We start from the raw sequence: 21,828 nt of genomic DNA, 5'->3' as shown, positions 1-21,828 counted from the left end.
GCAAAAAGACCATTATGGCCAGGAGTATATCAAGAGTCACAGACTCATATTTTCAGGAGCCAGATGGGTAGTAAACATGAATAAAATGGACAGGGATAAATATTTGAAGAGATTCCACCTAAAGACACTCAGACAACTTTAAAACTCCTCTCAGCAAGGAATTGTTGAAGTAAGGTGATGGATGCATAAGTTCATTATACTAATATGTGTGTTTTTGCATATATTCAAAATTGTACATAAAATGTTTAGCAAAACATGAAGTACAAATACCCATGTGAACTTTTTTTTTTTTTTTTTTTTTTTGAGACGGAGTCTTGCTCTGTAGCCCAGTCTAGAGTGCAGTGGCACGATCTCGGCTCACTGTAAGCTCCACCTCCTGGGTTCACGCCATTCTCCTGCCTCAGCCTCCCAAGTAGCTGGGACTACAGGTGCCCACCACCACGCCAGGCTTATTTTTTGTATTTTTAATAGAGACGAGATTTCACCATGTTAGCCAGGATGGTCTCAATCTCCTGACCTCGTGATCCGCCCGCCTTGACCTCCCAAAGTGCTGGGATTACAGGCATGAGCCACCACGCCCGGTCCAGAACTTTTTTCTTTTTTAGAGTTAGGGTCTCACTCTGTTACCCAGGCTGGAATGCAGTGGCACCGTCATGGCTCACTGCAGCCTCCAACTCCTGGGCTCAAGTGATCTTCCTGCCTTAGTCTCCTGAGTAGCTAGGACTACAGGCACAGGCCACCACACCCAGCTTAGCAAGGGTTTTGCATAAATCAGCAAGTCATTGATGATGTCTAGTAGATGAATAACTTCAAGAAAAGCTAAATGTAGGAAGATTAATTTTTAAGAGAAGAAGAAAAAAAGTTGTGTCATACATTTAGTCAAACGTTTGTTGCCTATCCTTACTATGTACTAGGCTCTAGTGATATAAAGGTGTACAATTTAAGGCACAATTCATGCCCTTGAGAGCTCACCTATATATAAATCCAACATTAACACCTTAATATATTATTTTGTACTTGCTGCTGTGTTGCCTTCTGGTTGCATTCGAGTTATTTTGTGTTTGTTGGAGCGTCATCAGCTGATCCAAACCTACTCCCTGCCACCACTCCCACCAGACACATTTGGTCATCAGAAATGGACTGACTCGGCCAGGCACAGTGGCTCACGCCTATAATCCCAACACTTTGGGAGGTCGAGGCGGGCGGATCACGAGGTCAGGAGATCGAGACCATCCTGGCTAACACGGTGAAACTCCATCTCTACTTAAAATACAAAAAATTAGCCGGGCATGGTGGCGGGCGCCTGTAGTCCCTGCTACTCGGGAGGCTGAAGCAGGAGAATGGCGTGAACCCGGGATGGGGAGCTTGCAGTGAGCCAAGATCACGCCACCGCACTCCAGTCTGGGTGACAGAGCAAGACTCTGTCTCAAAAAAAAAAAAAAAGAAACAGAAATGAACTGACTGCTGCAAATAACTCCTGTTAACACAGCCATGGCTAGTTTGTTTTTCTTCTGTTCTCTTTTTTAGGAGTAATGTGAGGATTCTTGCTTTTCTGGAAGCTAACACATAGTGCCAAAGTAGTGACAGAAGAAATCTTGGGAGGAAGCATTTTTGTCTTGTACTTGAAACAGCTGCTGGGCCCACCATGGCTCCTGTGAAGATCAGCCATGTGGTATCATTTTCTTCTCAGGTATATTAATCAGCAGGCATGATTTGTTTTCTTGATAACTGAAAGGAGTGAAAAAAATAAGAGTCTTGGCTCCACTTTCAGGAAACTCCCAGTCTAATAGAAGAGACATTGTGAGTTCAGAGTCTAAGAGAAGAAACAGCTCTTGCCCTCAGGTTGTTCCCACAGAAGTGCAGGAAGTGCAAAAGAAGTCTTCTCAGAAGTTGAAAGTACAGAAAGCAGCACCCTCAGGATTCCGCCCAGTTTGAAGGGCACTGGCAAAGCTGTAAGCCCAGAAACTGCACCAGGATCCTCAGAAGGGGAGTTTAATCATTCTATCATTTAGAACAGGGTAGGACACTTGAGGTAATCCCAGACCTGTGAGGTTATCACCACCACCATCAAGTGTGATCTCAGCCTCCTTCCTAAAAGTTCTACAATATCCCAATTAGATAGAGCTAGATCCTAGGCCCTGAGACCAGGCCTGATCTGATGTGGTGATTCTTAGGGACATCCCACCCTTTCCTCTCCTGTCACTGCTCTATTTACTCCTACTCCACCTCTTTCCCTTCTGTTATCCTGGTCTTTCTCAAGGGGTGCCATTGGCATTTGGGGCCATAAGTCTGTATTTTGTAGCAATATTATTTGCATGATGAGATACTTAGCATCCCTGGCCCCCAGGCTTCTTAGTCATTGTGACAGTCAAAAACGTCCCCACACATTTCAAGGAGATCCTTAGACCAGGCACAGGACTCATGCCTGTAATTCCAGCACTTTGGGAGCTCAAGGCAGGAGGATCTCTTGAGCCCAGAAGTTCAAGACCGGCCTGAGCAACACAGGGAGATCCCATTTCTACAAAAAATAAACAATCAGCCCTGTGTGATAGCATGTGCCTGTGGTCCCAGCTACTCAGGAAGCCATGGTGGCAGTATTGCTTGAGCCCAGGAGGTTGAGGCTAACAGTGAGCCATGATTGTACCACTGCACTCCAGCCTGGGCGACAGAGCAAGACCTTGTATCAAAAAAAAAAAAAAAAAACCCTTAGAGGATCTTTGGGAACTAATATATTAACCCCTATTCTAAGAAAAATAATATTACACTTACCCTCCTTACCTGCGTGGTCAGGCTAAACAATTTGCTTCATAGACTTTTTACTTTTTTTAGACGGAGTCTCGCTCTGTTGCCCAGGCTAGAGTGCAGTGGTGTGATCTCCGCTCACCACAACCTCTGCCTCCTGAGTTCAAGTGATTCTCCTGCCTCAGCCTCCTGAGTAGCTGGGATTACAGGCACATGCCACCATGCCCAGCTAATTTTTGTATTTTTAGTAGAGATGGGGTTTCACTATGTTGGCCAGGCTGGTCTCAAAGTCCTGACCTCATGATCCGCCCGCCTTGGTCTCCCAGAGTGCTGAGATTACAGGTGTGAGCCACCATGCCCAACTGCTTCATAGACTCTTAGCCTTATAAAATGCTAGAGAACATTAGCTAGTTTCAAACTTCGTGTTTTCCACTGTACTCTGTAGAGACCCACTTCTATAAGTTGAAAGGGAGAAGGGGACAAGTATGTCTCTAGTCCTCCCTACCTGTGCTTTAACCAGAGCTCTCCTTTTATTTATCAAAAAAACATGCACATGTGCACACACACACACACCTACCTCAGTGTAAGATTTCAGTTAAAAGGGTTTTATTGCTAAAACAAAAAAGGTTGAAAACCCTGAGTCTGGTCTCTCTCTCTTTTACTTATGGATGAAGACATTTAGATTACAGGGCTCATACCTGTAATCCCAACACTTTGGGAGGTTGAGGTGGGAGGATAGCTTGAGGCCAGGGTTGGAGACCAACCTGAGCAATATAGCAAGATCTCATCTCTACAAAAAATTTTAAAATTAGCCAGGTGTGGTGGCTTACACCTGTAATCCCAGCACTTTGGGAGGCTGAGGCGGGCAGATTGCTTGAGCCCAGGAGTTCAAGACCAACCTGGGAAACATGGTGAAGCCCCATCTCTACAAAAGTTAGTTGGGTGTGGTGGCGTGCACCTGTAGTCCCAGCTCCTCAGGAGACTGAGGTGGGAGGATCCTGAGCCTGGGAAGTTAAGGCTACGGTGAGCTGCGATTATGCCACTGCACTGTACCCTAGGTAATGAGCAAGACCCTGTCTCCATTAAAAATACAAATTAACTAGGTACAGTGGCACACACCTGCAGTCCCAGCTACTCAGGAGGCAGAGGCAGGGGGATCACTCAAGTGATCCTCCCAGGGATTTGAGGCTGCAGCGAGCCATGATTGTATCCCTGCACTCCACCCTGGGCAAGACCCTGTCTCTAAAAAAAAAAAAAAGAAGAAATTTATTTATTTATTTATTTACTTATTGAGATAGGGTCTCACTCTGTCGCCCAGGCTGGAGTACAGTGGTGCAGTCTCAGCTGACTGCAACCTCCGCCTCCGAGGTTCAAGTGATTCTCCTGCCTTGGCCCCCCCAGGTAGCTGGGATTACAGAAGGAAAGAAATTTTGACCCAGAGAAAGAAAGTAGTTTACCCAAGATCGCTCAACCAAAAAATATCTGACTTTAGGTTAGAACTCAGAATTTATACTCAATATCACTATTGTTGACTTTGATTAATCACTTTATATCTAAGCATCAGTTATAAACTTAGAATAAAAATCTTTGACTTTGTTATCCCACAGAATAACTATAAATAAATGTCCTTGAAAACATCTTGGCCGGGCGTGGTGGCTCACTCCTGTAATCCCAGCACTTTGGGAGGCCGAGGTGGGCAGATCACCTGAGGTCAGGAGTTCAAGACCAGCCTGACCAACATGGAGAAACCCCGTCTCTACTAAAAATACAAAATTAGCCAGGCGTGGTGGTACATGCCTGTAATTCTAGCTACTCAGGAAGCTGAAGCAGGCGAATTGCTTGAACCCAGGAGGCGGAGGTTGCAGTGAGCCGAGATCACACCATTGCACTCCAGCCTAGGCAACAAGAGCCAACTCCATCTCAAAAAAAAATAAGAAAAAAATCTTATAAATGAAATAGTGTATCATGGTGGTTAAGAGCTCTGCTTTTGGGCCGGGCACGGTGGCTCACGCCTGTAATCCCAGCACTTTGGGAGGCTGAGGCGGGCAGATCACGAGGTCAGGAGATCCAGACCATCCTGGCTAACACGTGAAACCCAGTCTCTACTAAAAATACAAAAAAAATTAGCCGAGCGTGTTAGCGGGCGCCTGTAGTCCCAGCTATTCGGGAGGCTGAGGCAGGAGAATGGCATGAACCCGGGAGGCGGAGCTTGCGGTGAGCCGAGATTGTGCCACTGCACTCCAGCCTGGGCAACAGAGACAGAGCGAGACTCTGTCTCAAAAAAAAAAAAAAAAAAAAAAGAGCCCTGCTTTTGGCTGGGCGCGGTGGCTCATGCCTGTAATCCCAGCACTTTGGGAGGCTGCGGTGGGTGGATCACGAGGTCAGGAGTTCAAGAACAGCCTGGCCACCGGGCACGGTAGCTCACGCCTGTAATCCCAGCACTTTGGGAGGCCGAGGCGGGCGGATCACAAGGTCAGGAGATCGAGACCATCCTGGCTAACACGGTGAAACCCCGTCTCTACTAAAAATACAAAAAATGAACCGGGCGTGGTGGCGGGTGCCTGTAGTCCCAGCTACTCGGGAGGCTGAGGCAGGAGAATGGCGTGAACCCAGGAGGCGGAGCTTGCAGGGAGCGGAGATAGCATCACTGCATTCCAGCCTGGGCTACGGAGTGAGACTGTCTCAAAAAAAAAAACCTGGCCAAAATGGTGAAACCCCATCTCTACTAAAAATACAAAAAAATTAGCTGGGCATGGTGGTGGGCACCTATAATCCCAGCTACTCAGGAGGCTGAGGCAGAGAATTGCTTAAATTCGGGAGGCGGAGGTTGCAGTGAGCCGAGATTGTGCCATTGCACTCCAGCCTGGGCGACAGAGCAAGACTGTCAAAAAAAAGAACTCTGCTTTCAGAAACCTGGGAATTCTGCTTTGCTTGGTTATTTAGCCTATGGCCTTCAGTAAGTTTCTGAACCTCTCAGCTTCAGTATTGATCTGTTAACTTGGAAGTAATAATAGTAACCACCTAACTAAGAATTGTTATGAAGATTAAAGGAGGTCATCTGGTAAATGGGATAGAGAAAAATGATGTCTGTAAACCACTTGGCACATAACAGTATTCCTATGGCCTCCCGTCTAGTGCCTTTTCTATCATGTTAGGATGACTGGGAAGGTTTGGGGTTTTAGGGATCCCTCATTCATGGGCATCCTTTTTCCCTTGGGCTCAGTGAGATTCCTGATTTTCTTCTCCTCTCTTACTTAGGATCCCAAGTATCCTGTAGAGAACTTGCTAAACCCAGATAGTCCAAGGAGACCTTGGCTCAGCTGCCCTCAGGACAAGAGTGGGCAATTGAAAGTAGAACTACAGCTGGAGAGGGCAGTGCCCATTGGCTACATTGATGTGGGTGAGTTCTCTGTGGCCTAGGAACCTTGAGGAAGAACACAGGAATGATAGTCCCCTCTAACTACTCCACTAACATGTCTCAGTTCATTCTGGCTGAGTAGCCTTTATGGAATAAGTTTTACCTGGGTGTCAAAGGGAAAGGTGGCCCTTGCCCTTGGAGCAGATCTGTGTGGAGAACTCCAAGGGCTCGATTCACATAGAATACAATGTGAATGGCACTCTTCAAATTATGCAACATAACTACCATGCTTTGATCTTAGTGGTCTGGGTAAAACCTTAGGACACTGACGTAATTATAAATCCCGGCCAGGCACAATGGCTCATGCCTGTAATCCCAACACTTTGGGAGGACAAGGCGGGAGGATCCCTTGAGCCCAGGAGTGTGAGATCAGCCTGGGCAACATGGCAAAATCCTGTCTCTACCAAAAATACAAAAATTAGCCGGGTGTGGCGGTGCACACCTGTAGTCCCAGTTACATGAGAGGCTGAGGTGGGAGGATCACCTGAGCCCGGGAGGTCGAGGCTGAGTTGGGAGGATCACCTGAGCCCAGGAGGTCTAGGCTGAGTTGGGAGGATCACCTGAGCCCAGGAGGTCGAGGCTGCAGTGAGCTGTGATAACGCCACTGCACTCCAGCCTGGGCAACAGTGAGACCCTGTCTCACAAAAAATAAAAATAAATCCCAACAAATAGAACCTGCATACACCTGTAAATATCCGTGTCAGGAGGATGCTGGAGAGATGAACTGTGCAAGGATAATCCAAGAAGGCTGAATAGGAGTTTATGGATTGAGAAGATTGATCTTAGAATTCTCTGGAATCTAGAACTGTCCAGTCCACTGGTCTCAGTTTTGTCAGGCTCCCTAGCAAGGAATTAAGAGAGACAGAATTTAGCACTCTCCACCAGGGCCAGAGGACAGAGAAGCAACAAGTCTCTTTAATCAGGGGAAGGTTTCTGGCTGAGAGGAACATGGTGAATGTGTGACACTGGTATTTAGTGGACTGGAGTCTCATTCCACTCCAGTTACTGGCTCCCTGTGGGACTCCATATATCACTGAACCTTTCTGGCTTTCAGCTAGCTGTAAAGTAGAGGAGTGTCCTCCTTCCACCATATTCCTTTGTCTGCAGTCATCTCATCCCTCTTATCCTTCTCTCAACCTTTTGTCCCCAGGTAACTGTGGCTGTGCGTTCCTGCAAATTGATGTGGGCCGTTCTTCCTGGCCCCTGGACAGACCTTTCATAACCCTGCTCCCTGCAACCATGCTAATGTCTCTAACTGATTCAAAGCAGGGGAAGAACCGCTCCGGGGTCCGCATGTTTAAAGATGGTAAAGAGGGCAAAAGCAGAAAAGACGGGGGTGGTCTTTATGAGAAACAGAGATGCAATACTAAAGAGGACTGTGAGTGCTATTAGGTGTAGACTGTGGGAGGGAGCCTGTGCAGGGGTTTAATTATATCTGTTGGGGGCAAAAGGTGGTTAAGGAATGGTGTGCTTGTGTGTGAGATTTGTGTGGTGAGGATGCGTGCTAGTTGGGGAGATGGAGATTTATGAACTATTTATATTTATACATAACTTGTGGTTCAGTAGGGCCCAATATATAGAACACACACACTTATTGATTAATATATTTTTGTGGCCAGGCATGGTGGCTCATGCCTGTAATCCCAGCACTTTGGGAGACCGGGGCAAGTGGATCATCTGAGGTCAGGAGTTTGAGACCAGCCTGGCCAACATGGTGAAATCTCATCTCTACTAAAAATACAAAAATTGGCCCGGCACAGTGGTGAGCGCCTTTAATCCCAGCTACTGGGGAGGCTGAGGCGGCAGAATTGCTTGAACCTGGGAGGTAGAGGTTGCAGTGAGCCAAGATTGCGCCATTGCACTCCAGCCTGGGTGACAAGAGTGAAACTCTGTCTCAAATAATAATAATAATAATATGTTTTTGTGGGTATAAGTGTAGATGTTGGATAGATGTTTATGTAAGTGATAGAAGGCTACATAGTGGTTATAGTTGTGTAGCATATAATGTTTACTGAATTTATACAAATCTCTGTTCACTAAGGCACTACAGAAAAAAACATAAGATCTGATTCCTAGCCTCTAGGATGTACAATCTCATAAGGATTTGTCTGTTTTTAAGTTGGAAGTATTTGTAATGTTGTAAAGGAAGAGTGACATTGGAGGGGCATATGATTTGGAGAAAGTGAGGTACTGACTGGACAGTGTTAGGAACTAAAGATATGGAGGGTTTGTGATATCGGAATGTGATACTGTGAGCATGTAGAGCACGTGGTGGTGTGAGGGAGGTTGAGGTCTTATGATCCAGGAAGGGCCAATATATATCTCAGGTAATCCACTGGGCCCTTACTCTGCAGGTAACTTCTTAAAATGAGACATTGATGAGGTCCCTGGAGAGGTACAGAATTCATGCTGAGAATAGTGTGGAACTGTGACAGAGGAGTGATGAGAAGGCAAGGGACTGAATATGAGAAGGCCCTGACTGGCCTGCTTGGCATTACCATACCCTGAACACCCAAGCCTAAGGGGACATTTACTGAAGACCTTGTTCTTCTTTTGTTGGAAGTTACTCTCTATAGCTCTTTTCCTTAGTATTGACCTTTTCTTCCTCTTTCTCTCCCATTTATGCATTTCCATTCCCCCCTGATTTTGTTTCTCTTTTTTCCTTGAGTTGATTTCCTGGCTCCAGCCTCAGGAGAGTTATGGGATCGACTTCGCCTGACCTGCTCCCAACCTTTCACGCGTCATCAGTCCTTTGGCCTGGCCTTTCTACGGGTGCGTTCTTCTCTGGACTCCTTAGATGACTCTGTGGTGGGTCCCTCAGCCCTTGTGAGCTCTGTGCTGAACAAGGTATGTATGATGGTGGAGTGAGGATTTAATGTTTTCCCTTCCTTTTCAGGTTTCTGGTTAAGAAACTGATGCTTGTTTGAGACATAGACACACACACACACGTACATACACACACACACAAATATAAGTATCAATGGGCTTGATACCCTTTCTTACAGGTAGGTGTGAACTCCTCTCCTTCTCTCTCTCTCACACGTGGAATATGCAAGTGAGTGAGCCTTGGATACAGTATACACAAAGCTTTTGGTCTATTTGCTCTTTAGCCATAAATTATTCTTGGATCCAAACTTAACTTCATACTTTATTTCTAAGTTATTGGGTGACTGTAGCTTTTATTAGACTTTTCCTTTGAGCACTGTAAGTCCCAAAGCTCCTGTGTAGTCTGTCTGTCATTATTCCCTTACAAAGTTATATCTTTACATGTGTGCTCTACAGTTTCATTTGTTCCCCTGCTTTTCTCCCTGTACAACACATATATACAGGCATACCTTGGAGATGTTCCAGGTTTGGTTCCAGATCATGACAATAAATAAAGCAAGTCACACACATTTTTTGGTTTTTCAGTGTATGTAAGCCAACAATTATCTGAACCTTCAGCGAGTCATAATCTTTTTTTTTTTTTTTTTTGGGACAGAGTCTCGCACTGTTGCCCAGGCTGGAGTGCAGTGGGGCGATCTCGGCTCACTGCAAGCTCCGCCTCCCAGGTTCTCGCCATTCTCCTGCCTCAGCCTCCCGAATAGCTGGGACTACAGGTGCCTGCCACCACGCCCAGCTAATTTTTTGTATTTTTAGTAGAGACAGGGTTTCACCGTGTTAGCCACGGTGGTCTCGATCTCCTGACCTCGTGATCCTCCCGTCTCGGCCTCCCAAAGTGCTGGGATTACAGGCGTGAGCCACCGTGCCCGGCCAGCGAGTTGTAATCTTTTTGCTAGTGGAGAATCTTGCCTCAGTGTTGATAGCTGCTGACAGATCAGGGTGGTTATTGCTGAAGGTTGGGCTGGCTGTGGCAATTTTGTAAAATAAGACAATTAAGTTTGCCACATCAATCTACTCTTCCTTTCATGAAAGAGTTCTCTGTAGCATGTGATGCTGTTTGATAGCATTTTAACCACAGTACAACTTCTTTCAAAATTTGAGTCAATTCTCCCAAACCCAGCCATTGCTTTATCAACTAAGTTTATGTCATAGTCTAAATCTTTTTTTATCATTTCAATAATGTTTGCAGCATCTTCACCAGGAGTAGATTTCATCTCAAGAAACCACTTTGCTCATCTATAAGAAGTAACTCCTCATCTGTTCAGGTTTTATCTTGAGATTGCAGTAATTCTGTCACATCCTCATGTTCCATTTCTATTTCTAGTTCTCTTACTATTTCTTTTTTTTTTCTGAGACAAAGTCTCTCTCTGTCACCCAGTGCTGGAGTGCAATGGTATGATCTCGGCTCACTGCAACCTCTGCCTCCTGGGTTCAAGTAATTCTCTCACCTCAGCCTCCCGAGTAGCTGGGATTACAGACACGCAGCACCACACCTGGCTAATTTTTTGTATTTTAGTAGAGATGGGGTTTCACCATGTTGACCAGGCTGGTTTCAAACTCACTTGGCCTCAAGTGATCCGCCCACCTCAGCCATCCAAAGTTCTGGGATTACAGGCATGAGCCACCACGCCCGGCCTAGTTCTCATACTATTTCTGTCGCATCTGCAGTTAATTTCCTCCACTGAAGTCTTGAAAGCCCACCAGGAGGGTTGGAATCAACTTCTTCCAAATTCATGTTAATGTTGATATTGTGACCTCCTCCCATGAATCACCAGTATTCTTAATGGTATCCAAGATGGTAAATTATTTCCAGAAGGTTTTAATTTACTTTCCTAGATCCATCAGAGGAATCGCTATCTATATAGCAGCTATAGCCTTACAGAATTTATTTCTTAAATAGCAATGCTTGAAAGTTGAATTACTCCTTGATCCGTGGGCTGCAAAATGGATGTTACGTTAGTAGTCATGAAAACAACATTAAGCTCCTTGTACAACTCCATCAGAGCTCTTGGTTTAGGTGCATTACCAGTGAGCAGAAATGTTTTGAAAAGGAATCTTTCTTTCTGAGTATTAGGTTTCAACTGTGGGTTTAAAATATTCAGGAAACCATGCTGTAAACTGATGTGCTGTCATCTAGGCTTTGCTGTTCCATTTATAGAGCACAGGCAGAGTAGATTCAGCATAATTCTCAAGGGCCCTAGGATTTTTTAAGTGGTAAATGAGCATTGGCTTCAACTTTAAGTCACCAGCTACATTAGCCCTAACGAGAGAGTTAGCTTGTCCTTTGAAGCCAGGCGTTGACTTCTCTAGCTATGAAAGTCCTAGATGGCATCTTCTTTCTTTTTTTTCTTTTGAGGTGGAGTCTTGCTCTGTCACCCAGGCTGGAGTGCAGTGGCGTGATCTTGGCTCACCACAACCTCCGCCTCCCAGGTTCAAACAATTCTCCTGCCTCAGCCTCCCGAGTAGCTGGGACTATAGGCGCACACCACCACACCCGGCTAATTTTTGTATTAGTAGTAGAGATGGGGTTTCAACATATTGGCCAGGCTGGTCTCGATCTTCTGACCTTGTGATCCGCCAGCCTCGGCCTTCCAAAGTGCTGGGATTACAGGCATGAGCCACCGTGCCTGCCTGGCATCTTCTTTCAATAGAAGGCAGTTTCATCTACATTGAAAATCTGTTGTTAGTGTAGCCACCTTCATCAGTGATCTTAGCTAGATCTTCTGGGTAACCTGCTGTAGCTTCTCCATCAGTACTTGCTGCTGCTTCTTGTACTTTAATGTTAAGGAGATGGATTTTTTTCCTTAAACTTCATTAACCAACCTCTGCTAGCTTCAGACTTCTCTTCTGCAGCTTCTTCACCTCTCTCAGCCTTCATAGAATTGAAGAGGGTTAGGGCCTTGCTCTGGGTTAGGCTTTGGATAAGTGTGTATCATGGCTGATTTGATCTGTCCATACTGTTAAAACTTTCTCCATGTCAGCAATAAGGCTGTTTTGCTTTCTTATCATTCATGTGTTCACTAGAGTAGCCACTTTTAGTTTTCTTCAATAATTTTTCAGCTGGATGCGGTGGCTCACGCCTGTAATCCTAGCACTGTGTGAGGCCAAGGCAGGCGGATCCCTTGAGCTCAGGAGTTCAAGATTAGCCTGGGCAACATGGCAAAACCCCATCTCTACATAAAATACAAAAATTGGCTGGGGCCGGTGGCTCATGCCTGTAATCCTAGCACTTTGGGAGGCCGAGGCAGGTGGATTGCCTGAGCTCAGGAGTTCGAGATCAGTCTGGGCAATATGGTGAAACCCCGTGTCTACTAAAATACAAAAAATTAGCCGAGTTTGGCAGCATACACCTGTTGTCCCAGCTACTTTTTACTTTCTACTTTTTAGTAAGAAAGGCATGGCAAAGGCTAAGGTAGGCTGAAAGCTAGGCCTCCTGTGGCAGACAGTTAGCCAAGTGGTAAATGCAAAGAAAAAATTCTTTTTTTTTTTGAGACAGGGTCTCACTGTCACCCAGGCCGGAGTATAGTGGTGCAATCTGTACTGAGGCTGAGGCAAGAGAATTGCTTGAACCCGGGAGGCAGAGGTTGCAGTAAGCCAAGATCGCGCCACTGCACTCCAGCTTGAGCGACAGAGCAAGACTCTGTCTCAAAAAAAAAAAATTGGCCAGGCACGGTGGGTCACGCCTGTAATCCCAGCACTTTGGGAGGCCGAGGTGGGTGGATCACGAGGTCAGGAGATCGAGACCATCCTGGCTGACATGGTGAAACCCGGTCTCTACTAAAAGTACAAAAAATTAGCCAGGCGTGGTGGTGGGCACCTGTAGTCACAGCTACTCGGGAGGCTGAGGCCGGAGAATGGTGTGAACCCAGGAGGCGGAGCTTGCAGTGAGCCGAGATGGCACCACTGCACTCCAGCCTGGGCGACAGTGCAAGACTCTGTCTCAAAAAAATTAAAAAATAAAAAATAAAAAAAAATTACCTGGGCGTCGTGGCACGTGCCTGTAGTCCCAGCTACTTGGGAGGCCAAGGTGGGAGGATCACTTGAGCCTGGGAGGCGGAGGTTTCAGTGAGCTGAGATTGCACCACTGTACTCCAGCCTGGGTGACAGTGAGACCCTATCTCAAAAAAAAAAGAATTTTTTCTTTGCATTTACCACTTGGCTAACTGTTTGCCACAGGAGGCCTAGCTTTCAGCCTGCCTTAGCCTTTGCTATGCCTTTCTTACTAAAGTAGTCGTCTCATCCCTCTTATCCTTCTCTCTGTGGCTGTGCTTTCCTGCAGATTGATGTGGGCCATTCTTCCTGGCCCCAGACAGACCTTTCGTCACCCTGCTCCCTGCAACCACAAAGTGAGAGACATGTCACTCTTCATTTGAATACTTAGAGGCCATTGTAGGGTTATTAAATGGTCTAATTTTGATGCTGTAGTATCTCAGGGAGTCGGGAAGCCTGAAGAAAGGGAGAGAGACGGGGCAATGACCAGTCAGTGGAGCACACATACAACGTTTATCAATTAAGTTTGCTATCTTAGGTTAGGCACAGTGTCTCATACCTGTAAGGCTGAGATGGGAGAATCACTTGAGGTCAGGTGTCTAAAAAAAAGACCTTGTCTCTAGAAAAAAAAAAAAAAAATTAAACAGGCATGGTGGCACACATCTGTAGTCCCAGCTACTTGGGACTGAGGCAGGAGGATCGCCTGAGCCTAGGAGTTTGAGGCTGCAGTGAGCTATGATTAGTGCAGCTGCATTCCTGCCTGGGTGACAGCAATACTCTGTCTCAAAAACAAAAAAAGTTTACCATCTTATGTGAGCACAATTCGTGGCACCCCCAAAACAGTTACAATAGTAACATTAAAGATCACTGATCACAGATCACCGTAACAGATGCAATAATAATGAGAAGGTTTGAAATGTGAGAATTACCAAAATGTGATGCAGCAACACGAAGTGAGCACATACTGTTGGCAAAATGGTGCTGATAGACTTGCAGCGTTGTCACAAACCTTCCTTTTTTTTTAAGCACACAGTATCTATGAAGCACAATAAAATGAAGTACGCCTGTACACCTAAGATAAGATATATGGATTTCTAGCCCTGAGGTTATATCAATTTACTTCGATTTGCTCAGCCAGGCTTCTAGTTTTTTTCTTAAGGCTATTCTGACTCCTCTCCTCTTGCTTTCTTGTTACACTTGTTTATCTTTCTAAGCCAGTACCCTCCATCATATTTCATTCATAAAAAAATGAGTGTTTTATCATACAAAGCTAGAGTCATGGAATTTTAGAGATCATCCAGCCCCCCACCATCTCATTTTCCATCTCAGATAGGAAAACTTCTATATGTTCAAAGTCAAACAGCAAATAAGAACAGCATAAGGACTAGGTCTCCTGTCACTACACTCTGCCTACACTACACACTCTGCCTCTTGTGCACACTATACATTTCTTAGAAGTTTCAAACCTTTCACAACCGAAAGAATCCCAGTTCACATGAGTGAACTTCACAAGAGTCACTCCTTTTGAGATTCCTGAGAAAAGAGAGGCAGCACTGGGAAGAGAAAGTGAAGTTAGAACAGAAAGAACAAGAGTAGATCCTTTTGTCGTGTGGTTTTAGGAGAGATCCAGGGAGTTAAGACAAAGTCAAGTTTGGTCTGAGACTATTCTTCCATTGTGGAAAGGGCTAAAAAATGTAAAAGGACCGATGGTGGCAGTTCAGTGTGCCCTACCAGGTTCCACTGTTGCAGTGCTAGGAGCTGACATGACTGGAGCTCGATCTCTGTGATCCTGCCTAGTCAATAAAATGAAGCTCCGTGAGATTAGGAACCTGTCTGTCTTGTTCTGTAATGCGTTCCTGGCACCTAGAACATTGCCCAGAGCAAAGTAGCCTTTTAGTGTAAATGTTCATTATATAAGTGACCTTTTAAAGGGGAGTTGTAGATAGAGTCACCATAAAACTTATCATCCAAAACAGGACACTTTAAGGGCAAAGGAGAGTGCTATTAATAATTACACCAAGGCCAGGCACAGTGGCTCATGCCTTTAATTCTAGCACTTGCGGAGACCAAAGTGGGAGGATCATTTGAGTCCAGAAATTCAGGACCAGCCTGGGCAACATAGCGAGAGGCTGTCTCCACAAAAAATTTATTATTATTATTATTATTATTATTTGTTTTTTTGTTTTTTGTTTTTTTTTTTGAGATGGCGTCTCACTCTGTTGCCCAGGCTAGAGTGCAGTGGCGCGATCTTGGCTCACTGCAAGCTCCTCTTTCCGGGTTTACGCCATTCTCCTGTGTTAGCCTCCCCAGCAGCTGGGACTACAGGCACATGCCGCCACGCCCGGCTAATTTTTTGTATTTTTAGTAGAGACGGGGTTTCACCGTGTTAGCTAGGATGGTCTCCATGTCCTGACCTTGTGATCTTCCCACCTCGGCCTCCCAAAGTGCTGGGATTACAGGCGTGAGCCACCGTGCCCAGCCAAAAAATTTATTATTTATTATTTATTTATTTATGAGACAAGGGCTTGCTCTGTCATCCAGGCTAGAGTGCAGTGGTGTGATCACTCACTACAACCTCTACCTCCTGGGTTCAAACGATCCTCCTGCCTCAACCTCTCAATGGCTGGAACTACAAGTGCATACTACCAGACCCAAATAATTGTCTTTTTTTTTTAGACAAAGTCTCGCTCTGTCGCCCAGGCTAGAGCACAGTGGCACAATCTCGGCTCACTGCAACCTCCCACCTCTGTTTTATATAGAGACCAAGGTCTCACTATGTTGCCCAGGCTGGTCTCAAACTCCTGGGCTCAAGCAGACCTCTTGTCTCAGCCTCCCAATGTGCTGGGATTACAGGCGTGTACCACTACACCCAGCCTCTACAAAAAATTTAAAAATTAGGTGCAGTAACTCATGCCTGTAATCCCAACACTTTGGGAGTCCAAGGCGAATGGATCGCTTGAGCCCAGGAGTTTGTTTTTTTTTTTGTTTTTTTTTTTTTTTTCTTTTATTATTATTATTATTATTATTATTATACTTTAGGTTTTATGGTACATGTGCGCAATGTGCAGGTAAGTTACATATGTATACATGTGCCATGCTGGTGCGCTGCACCCACCAACCCGTCATCTAGCATTAGGTATATCTCCCAATGCTATCCCTCCCCCCTCCCCCCACCCCACAACAGTCCCCAGAGTGTGATGTTCCCCTTCCTGTGTCCATGTGTTCTCATTGTTCAATTCCCACCTATGAGTGAGAATATGCGGTGTTTGGTTTTTTGTTCTTGCGATAGTTTACTGAGAATGATGAACTATAAATCATGCTGCTATAAAGACACATGCACACGTATGTTTATTGCGGCATTATTCACAATAGCAAAGACTTGGAACCAACCCAAATGTCCAACAATGATAGACTGGATTAAGAAAATGTGGCACATCTACAGCATGGAATACTATGCAGCCATAAAAAATGATGAGTTCACGTCCTTTGTAGGGACATGGATGAAATTGAGCCCAGGAGTTTGAGACCAGACTGGGCAACATGGCAAAACCCCATCTCTATAAAAAATAACAAATTAGGCACGGTGGTGTACGCCTGTAGTCCCAGCTACTCAGGAGGCTGAGGTGGTAGGATCCCTTGAGCCTGGGAGTTCAAGGCTTCAGTGAACTGTGATTGTGCCATTGCACTCCAGCCTAGGCAACAGAACTAGATCCTGTCTGAAGAAAGAAAAAAAAAAATTATCCAGGCATGGTGGCCCGTGCCTGTCATCCTAGATACTTAGGAGGCTGAGGTAGGAGGATCACTTGAGCCCAGGAGATCGAGGTTGCAGTGAGCTGTGATCATACCACTACACTCCAGCCTGAGTGACAGAGTGAGGCCCTGTCTCAAAAAATAATAATTATTATTATTATTGTACCGAGACAACAGATAGGGCTGTTCCAGGCAAACCAGTACCTATGTTCACCCCAGTTTTAGGATAAATAAAAGTTTCTCAGAGTTCTTTTGCATTTTGGCCATCTACATTACTCTGCACTTCTAGGACCATGGTGGGATGGAGGTCAAAGGGAGACAGCAACTGCAGAGTCTTGTCAGAAGGGCATTGAACATCAACTGCAGGGTGAAACCTACATGCAGGTACTTCATGAAACTGTAGTGAAGGAATGTCCTGAAACATTTCAGCAAGAGACAGATGGTACATGTAAGCTGGGATTACAGATGGATGGCACTCAGTTTTATAATTTAGGATGCCTAAAATGTCATAGACTTTTTTTCTAATGAGTCATTCTAATTGGTATGTTATAGTGAAAGCAAAACAGGGCTTTTAACTCTGTGAAATGGGGTTATTATGATCACCAGTTTTCTAGTAAGAAAAGCACAGAGAAATTTAGTGGGGTGACCCAGGTCACACTGCCAAATAAGTCTTGGAGTGGATTTGAACCTAGGCCACTTGATTCCAACTAACCTTTGCTCAGAAGCTAATAATGAATCATTTCCTAATAATTAATTTCCTGATAATCTCGCTTAGAGTTAAGGTTAAAATAAACTATCTCTACACACCTATCTAGTTACCCTTTCTAGTAGCATTCACTGTAACATTCATGAGACAAGGTAAAGAAAAATGAAAAACCTGGAAAATTAAAGAAAAGATTTCAGGATTATTGCTAGGTCCAAGAAAAGATTGTAATGGTAATTAGAAAATATTAAAGAGCTAATGAGAATAAAAATACTACTCAAGCTTGTAGAATGAAGCCAAAGTCATGCTTTACAAGAAAGACATTTACCTTTAAAGTAACCTGTGATAGAAGAATCAGAGTTGAAAATTAAAGACAAAAATTTTTTAAGGTAAGGGGAAAAAGGAAATTTCAATAAATAAAAAAGGAAAAAGGAATTAGGGGGCCGGGTACAGTAGCTCACGCCTGTAATCCCAGCACTTTGGGAGGCCTAGGCAGGCAGATGACTTGAGGCTGGGAGTTCAAGACCAGCCTGGCCAACATAGCAAAACCCTGTCTCTACTGAAAATACAAAAATTCGCTGGCTGTGGTGGTGCACGCCTGTAATCCTAGCTACTCAGGAGGCTGAGGCACGAGAATCGCTTGAACCTGAGAGGCGGAGGTTGTAGTGAGCTGAGATCATGCCACTGCACTCCATCCTAGATGGCAGAGTGTGACTGTGTCTCAAAAAAAAAAAAAAAAAGAATTAGGGGCCAGGTGCAATAGCACGTGCCTGTAATCTCAGTGGTTTGGGAGGCCGAGGAGGGACGATCGCTTGAGCCCAAGAGTTTGAGACCAGCCTGTGCAACATAGTGAGACCTTGTCTCTATAAAAAATTGTTTTTAATTAGCTGGGCATGGTGGTGTGAGCCTGTGGTCCCAGCTGCTCAAGAGGCTGAGGTGAGAGGATTGCTTGAGCCCCAGAGTTCAAGGCCACAGTGAGCCATGATCCTGCCACTGCATCCCAGCCTGGGTAGAGCAAGACCCCATTTTTTTTTCTTCTTTTTATTTGAGACAGAGTCTCACTCTGGTCACCTGGCTGGAGTACAGTGGTGCAGTCACAGCTCACTGCAGCCTTGGCTTCTGAAGCCCAAGCAGTCCTCCCACCTCAGCACCTCAGCCTCCCAAGTAGCTAGGACCACAGACATGCACTACCATGCCTGGCAAATTTTTTTGTTTTTGTATAGACAGGGTCTCACTATGTTGCTCAGGCTGGTCTCAAACTCCTGGGCTCTAGCAATCCTCCCGCCTTGGCCTCCTAAAGTGCTGAAATTACAGCCACAAATCACTGTACCCAGGGTGAGACCCCCATCTCTTTTTTAAAAAGTAGGGGTATAATCACAGATAAATTGAATTTTGACAAAGAATTAAGAAGCCAGCATACTACGATATAAATAAAATCTCTATGCAGAAATTATCTTGGGAGATTATTGCACATAGACATTTCTGGAGCAAGGAGGTTATAAAATGCCTGTGATAGTTAGATATGGTGGCTAATGCTCTCTCTATGCACGATATCTATATGCATATATACACACACACCTCTTTGTAGATGGCTAGAAACTGTGGCTAAAACTGGTAGGTTTTTACTTGCAAGTTAACAAAATTGTTCACAAAATAAATCATACTAAAAACTTAACAATGTTATTCGATAATATTTAGAAGGAAATAATGAAATAAATGTCCCCAAAAAGTTCAGTCATTTAAGAGTAGTTCGATAGTTTCAGTAGGCCCTGGCACTAGGTAGCAGTGTCCCCTGGTGGTGAATCTTGGTATTTCATATCTCCATTTTTTTTCCTCAGGGTTCTTCTGATGCTGAGGAGTCTGGTCCTAGCCCCTGGCTAGCTAATCCTTCCATCCGGAGGACATTCTTCCCACATCCCCATACGTATGTACCTGACAGAGTGGAAGTCTCCCAGCCACCTCAGATCTTTCTCCTGGAAAAGAAATGCTATCAAATCACTGACAAGCACACAAGACCAGACTGGGTTCACCAAATTAATCACATACTCTAGGCCTAACCCTATCTGTATATTAAACTAGCTTTCTTGCTTAGATGCCATTGACTTGAGTGAGCAGAATAAGATCTATATTTCAAGTGGAACCAAGTACTCTCTGTTTCCCCGCAGGGACACCAAGGAAATTTCAGAGCTCAGGAATATCCTAACACAGCTGCAGCCAGGGACTCTGGGGCGTTCAGCCCACATGGTGCTTTCTGCTGCCCGCAGGGTGCCTCCAGTCAGTGTGGCAAGCCCAAAGAACAACCATGCAGAACCAGGTTCCAGTCATCCAGACAGGGCAGGTGAGTCCACATGACCTGTTCCTTCCTGTCCCTAGCAATGCCCTTCCTCCCTGAATCTACCATTGCTCTGCAGGGATGGCTCACAAGTGGGACTTCATGTGGTAGAAAAGATAATTGTTGGTGTCTTGTTACCAGAAGACAAATCAAATATTGTACGCTAATTGAAAAAGCACTGGCCTACGAATCAGGAATCCTTATCTCTTTGGGCCTCAGCTGTCTACCACATAAGGAAAGACGTAGTTTATTATTTTAAGAAAAAGAGACTAGAAGGGAACTCATAATTTTTGGGCACCTACTATAGGCTGGGCCCTGGAGCTATGAAAGCACTTTAAAATATATTAAATGCTGTACAAAGTGTTTCATAAATTCAGAATAACCAGACAAATGGAGGTTGATGGTTTTTATTATCACTCATTTGATGGATATTTATTAAACATCGTTTGTGCCAGGCTCTGTGCTAGGGATACCGCAGTAAATAGCAATGCTCCTTCCCTAGTGGAGAAACACATGTCAGTGTCACACAAATAAATTTAAATCTTCAAACTGTGATGAGTACTGTCAAGGAAAAGCATAATTGGATGACTAGATTTAAATTAAGAGAATCCAGGAAAAGTGCCTCATAGGAATTAGCATTTCATCTAAGACTTGAAGAGTGAGAAAGGCACACTCTGCCTCCAGGCAAAGAGGGTAGAAAGAATATTCTTAGAAGAAGGAACATTACATGTGAAGACTGTTTTGTTAAAGAGCTATATTTAATGAGCATTCTAATACAGAGCCCAGAGCAGAGGAGCAAAACTCTGAGAATGACGTGGGCAGGATGAAAAGAAGGAAAGTGCAGCACCAAAGGTAAGCAGATCAATATGAAAGACCCAAATCACCTCCCCAAACCTTATTGCCCTTTTGCAGCTGTCTTTCCCCCCAATCTTGTTTCATTAAGGTTAGAGAGTATCCTTGTGTCTGGGTTTAACCTGCGGGTCTAGACCTAAGGGCAGTGAAGAAAAGATATCCTTGTCCACATGTTGTCAGGTTTGGAACTAGGCAAACAGGCAGTCCTGTAGTGAACCAGAATCTGAAGATGAGTGTGCTGTATTTCATGGGCTTCATCAAAATCTAAATCTTTGGCTGGGCACGGTGGCTCATGCCTGTAATCCCAGTACTTTGGAAGGCCGAGGTGGGCAGATCACCTGAGGTCAGGAGTTCAAGACCAGCCTGGCCAACACGGCGAAACCTTGTCTCTACTAAAAATACAAAAATTAGTTGAGTGTGGTGGCACGCACCTGTAATCCCAGCTACTGGGGAGGCTGAGGCAGGAGAATCACTTGAACCCAGGAGGTGGAGGTTGCAATGAGCCAAGATCACGCCATTGCACTCCAGCCTGGGCAACAAGAGTGAAACTCTGTCTCAAAAAAAAAAAAAAAAATCTAAATTTTTTCTGCTTCAAAGGACACTGTCAAGAAAGTAAAAGACAACCCATAGAATATGGAAGAAAGTATTTGCATATCATATATTCAGTAAGGCTCTTTTATCTAAAATACATAAAGAACCTTTACAAGTCAACAATAGAGAGATATCCTAATTTTTAGAATGGACAAAGAATCTGAATAGAATTTTCTCCAAAGAAGATATATAAATGGCTATTAAGCACATAGAAGATGCTCAACATCATTAGCCATCAGAGAAATGCCAATCAAAACCCACAATGATTATTTCACACCTACTAGGATGGCTGTAATAAAAAAGATGGATAGTAACAAGTGTTGGCAAAGATATGGAGAAATTGGAACTCTCATACATATTGCCAGTGGGAATGTAAAATAGTGCAACTGATTGGAAAACAGTTTGGCAGTTTCTCAAAATGTTTATATAGAGTTACCATATGACCTAGCAGTTCAGCTCCTAGGTGTATATGTCCAAAGAATTGACAACAGGTGTTCACACAAAAACTTAACGGGCAAATGTTCAGAGCAGCATTATTCATAATAGCCAAAAAATTGAAACAACCCA

General features: G+C 44.6%; 1 protein-coding gene across 5 annotated transcripts in view; it reads left to right on the top strand.

Annotated features, from left to right (window-relative positions):
• The window catches only part of XNDC1N (XRCC1 N-terminal domain containing 1, N-terminal like), a 28,454-nt gene that overhangs the window by 3,699 nt on the left and 2,927 nt on the right, over positions 1–21,828 (top strand). For 3 of the 5 annotated variants that reach the window (XM_054440045.2, XM_063671979.1, XM_054440043.2), the window contains 7 exons: positions 1,528–1,690; positions 6,001–6,142; positions 7,311–7,466; positions 8,829–9,007; positions 19,325–19,410; positions 19,652–19,824; positions 20,598–20,670. In XM_054440045.2, coding sequence (XP_054296020.1) covers positions 1,646–1,690; positions 6,001–6,142; positions 7,311–7,466; positions 8,829–9,007; positions 19,325–19,410; positions 19,652–19,824; positions 20,598–20,670 — 854 coding nt within the window. In that variant the 5' untranslated portion in view covers positions 1,528–1,645. The remainder of the gene's footprint in view (positions 1–1,527; positions 1,691–6,000; positions 6,143–7,310; positions 7,467–8,828; positions 9,008–19,324; positions 19,411–19,651; positions 19,825–20,597; positions 20,671–21,828) is intronic. The other 2 variants (XM_063671980.1, XM_063671981.1) reach the window with 1 other exon arrangement.

The sequence above is a fragment of the Pongo pygmaeus genome, chromosome 9, assembly GCF_028885625.2.
Source record: "Pongo pygmaeus isolate AG05252 chromosome 9, NHGRI_mPonPyg2-v2.0_pri, whole genome shotgun sequence".
NCBI classification, from domain to species: domain Eukaryota; kingdom Metazoa; phylum Chordata; class Mammalia; order Primates; family Hominidae; genus Pongo; species Pongo pygmaeus.
This window is presented reverse-complemented; position numbering and strand designations above follow the sequence as displayed.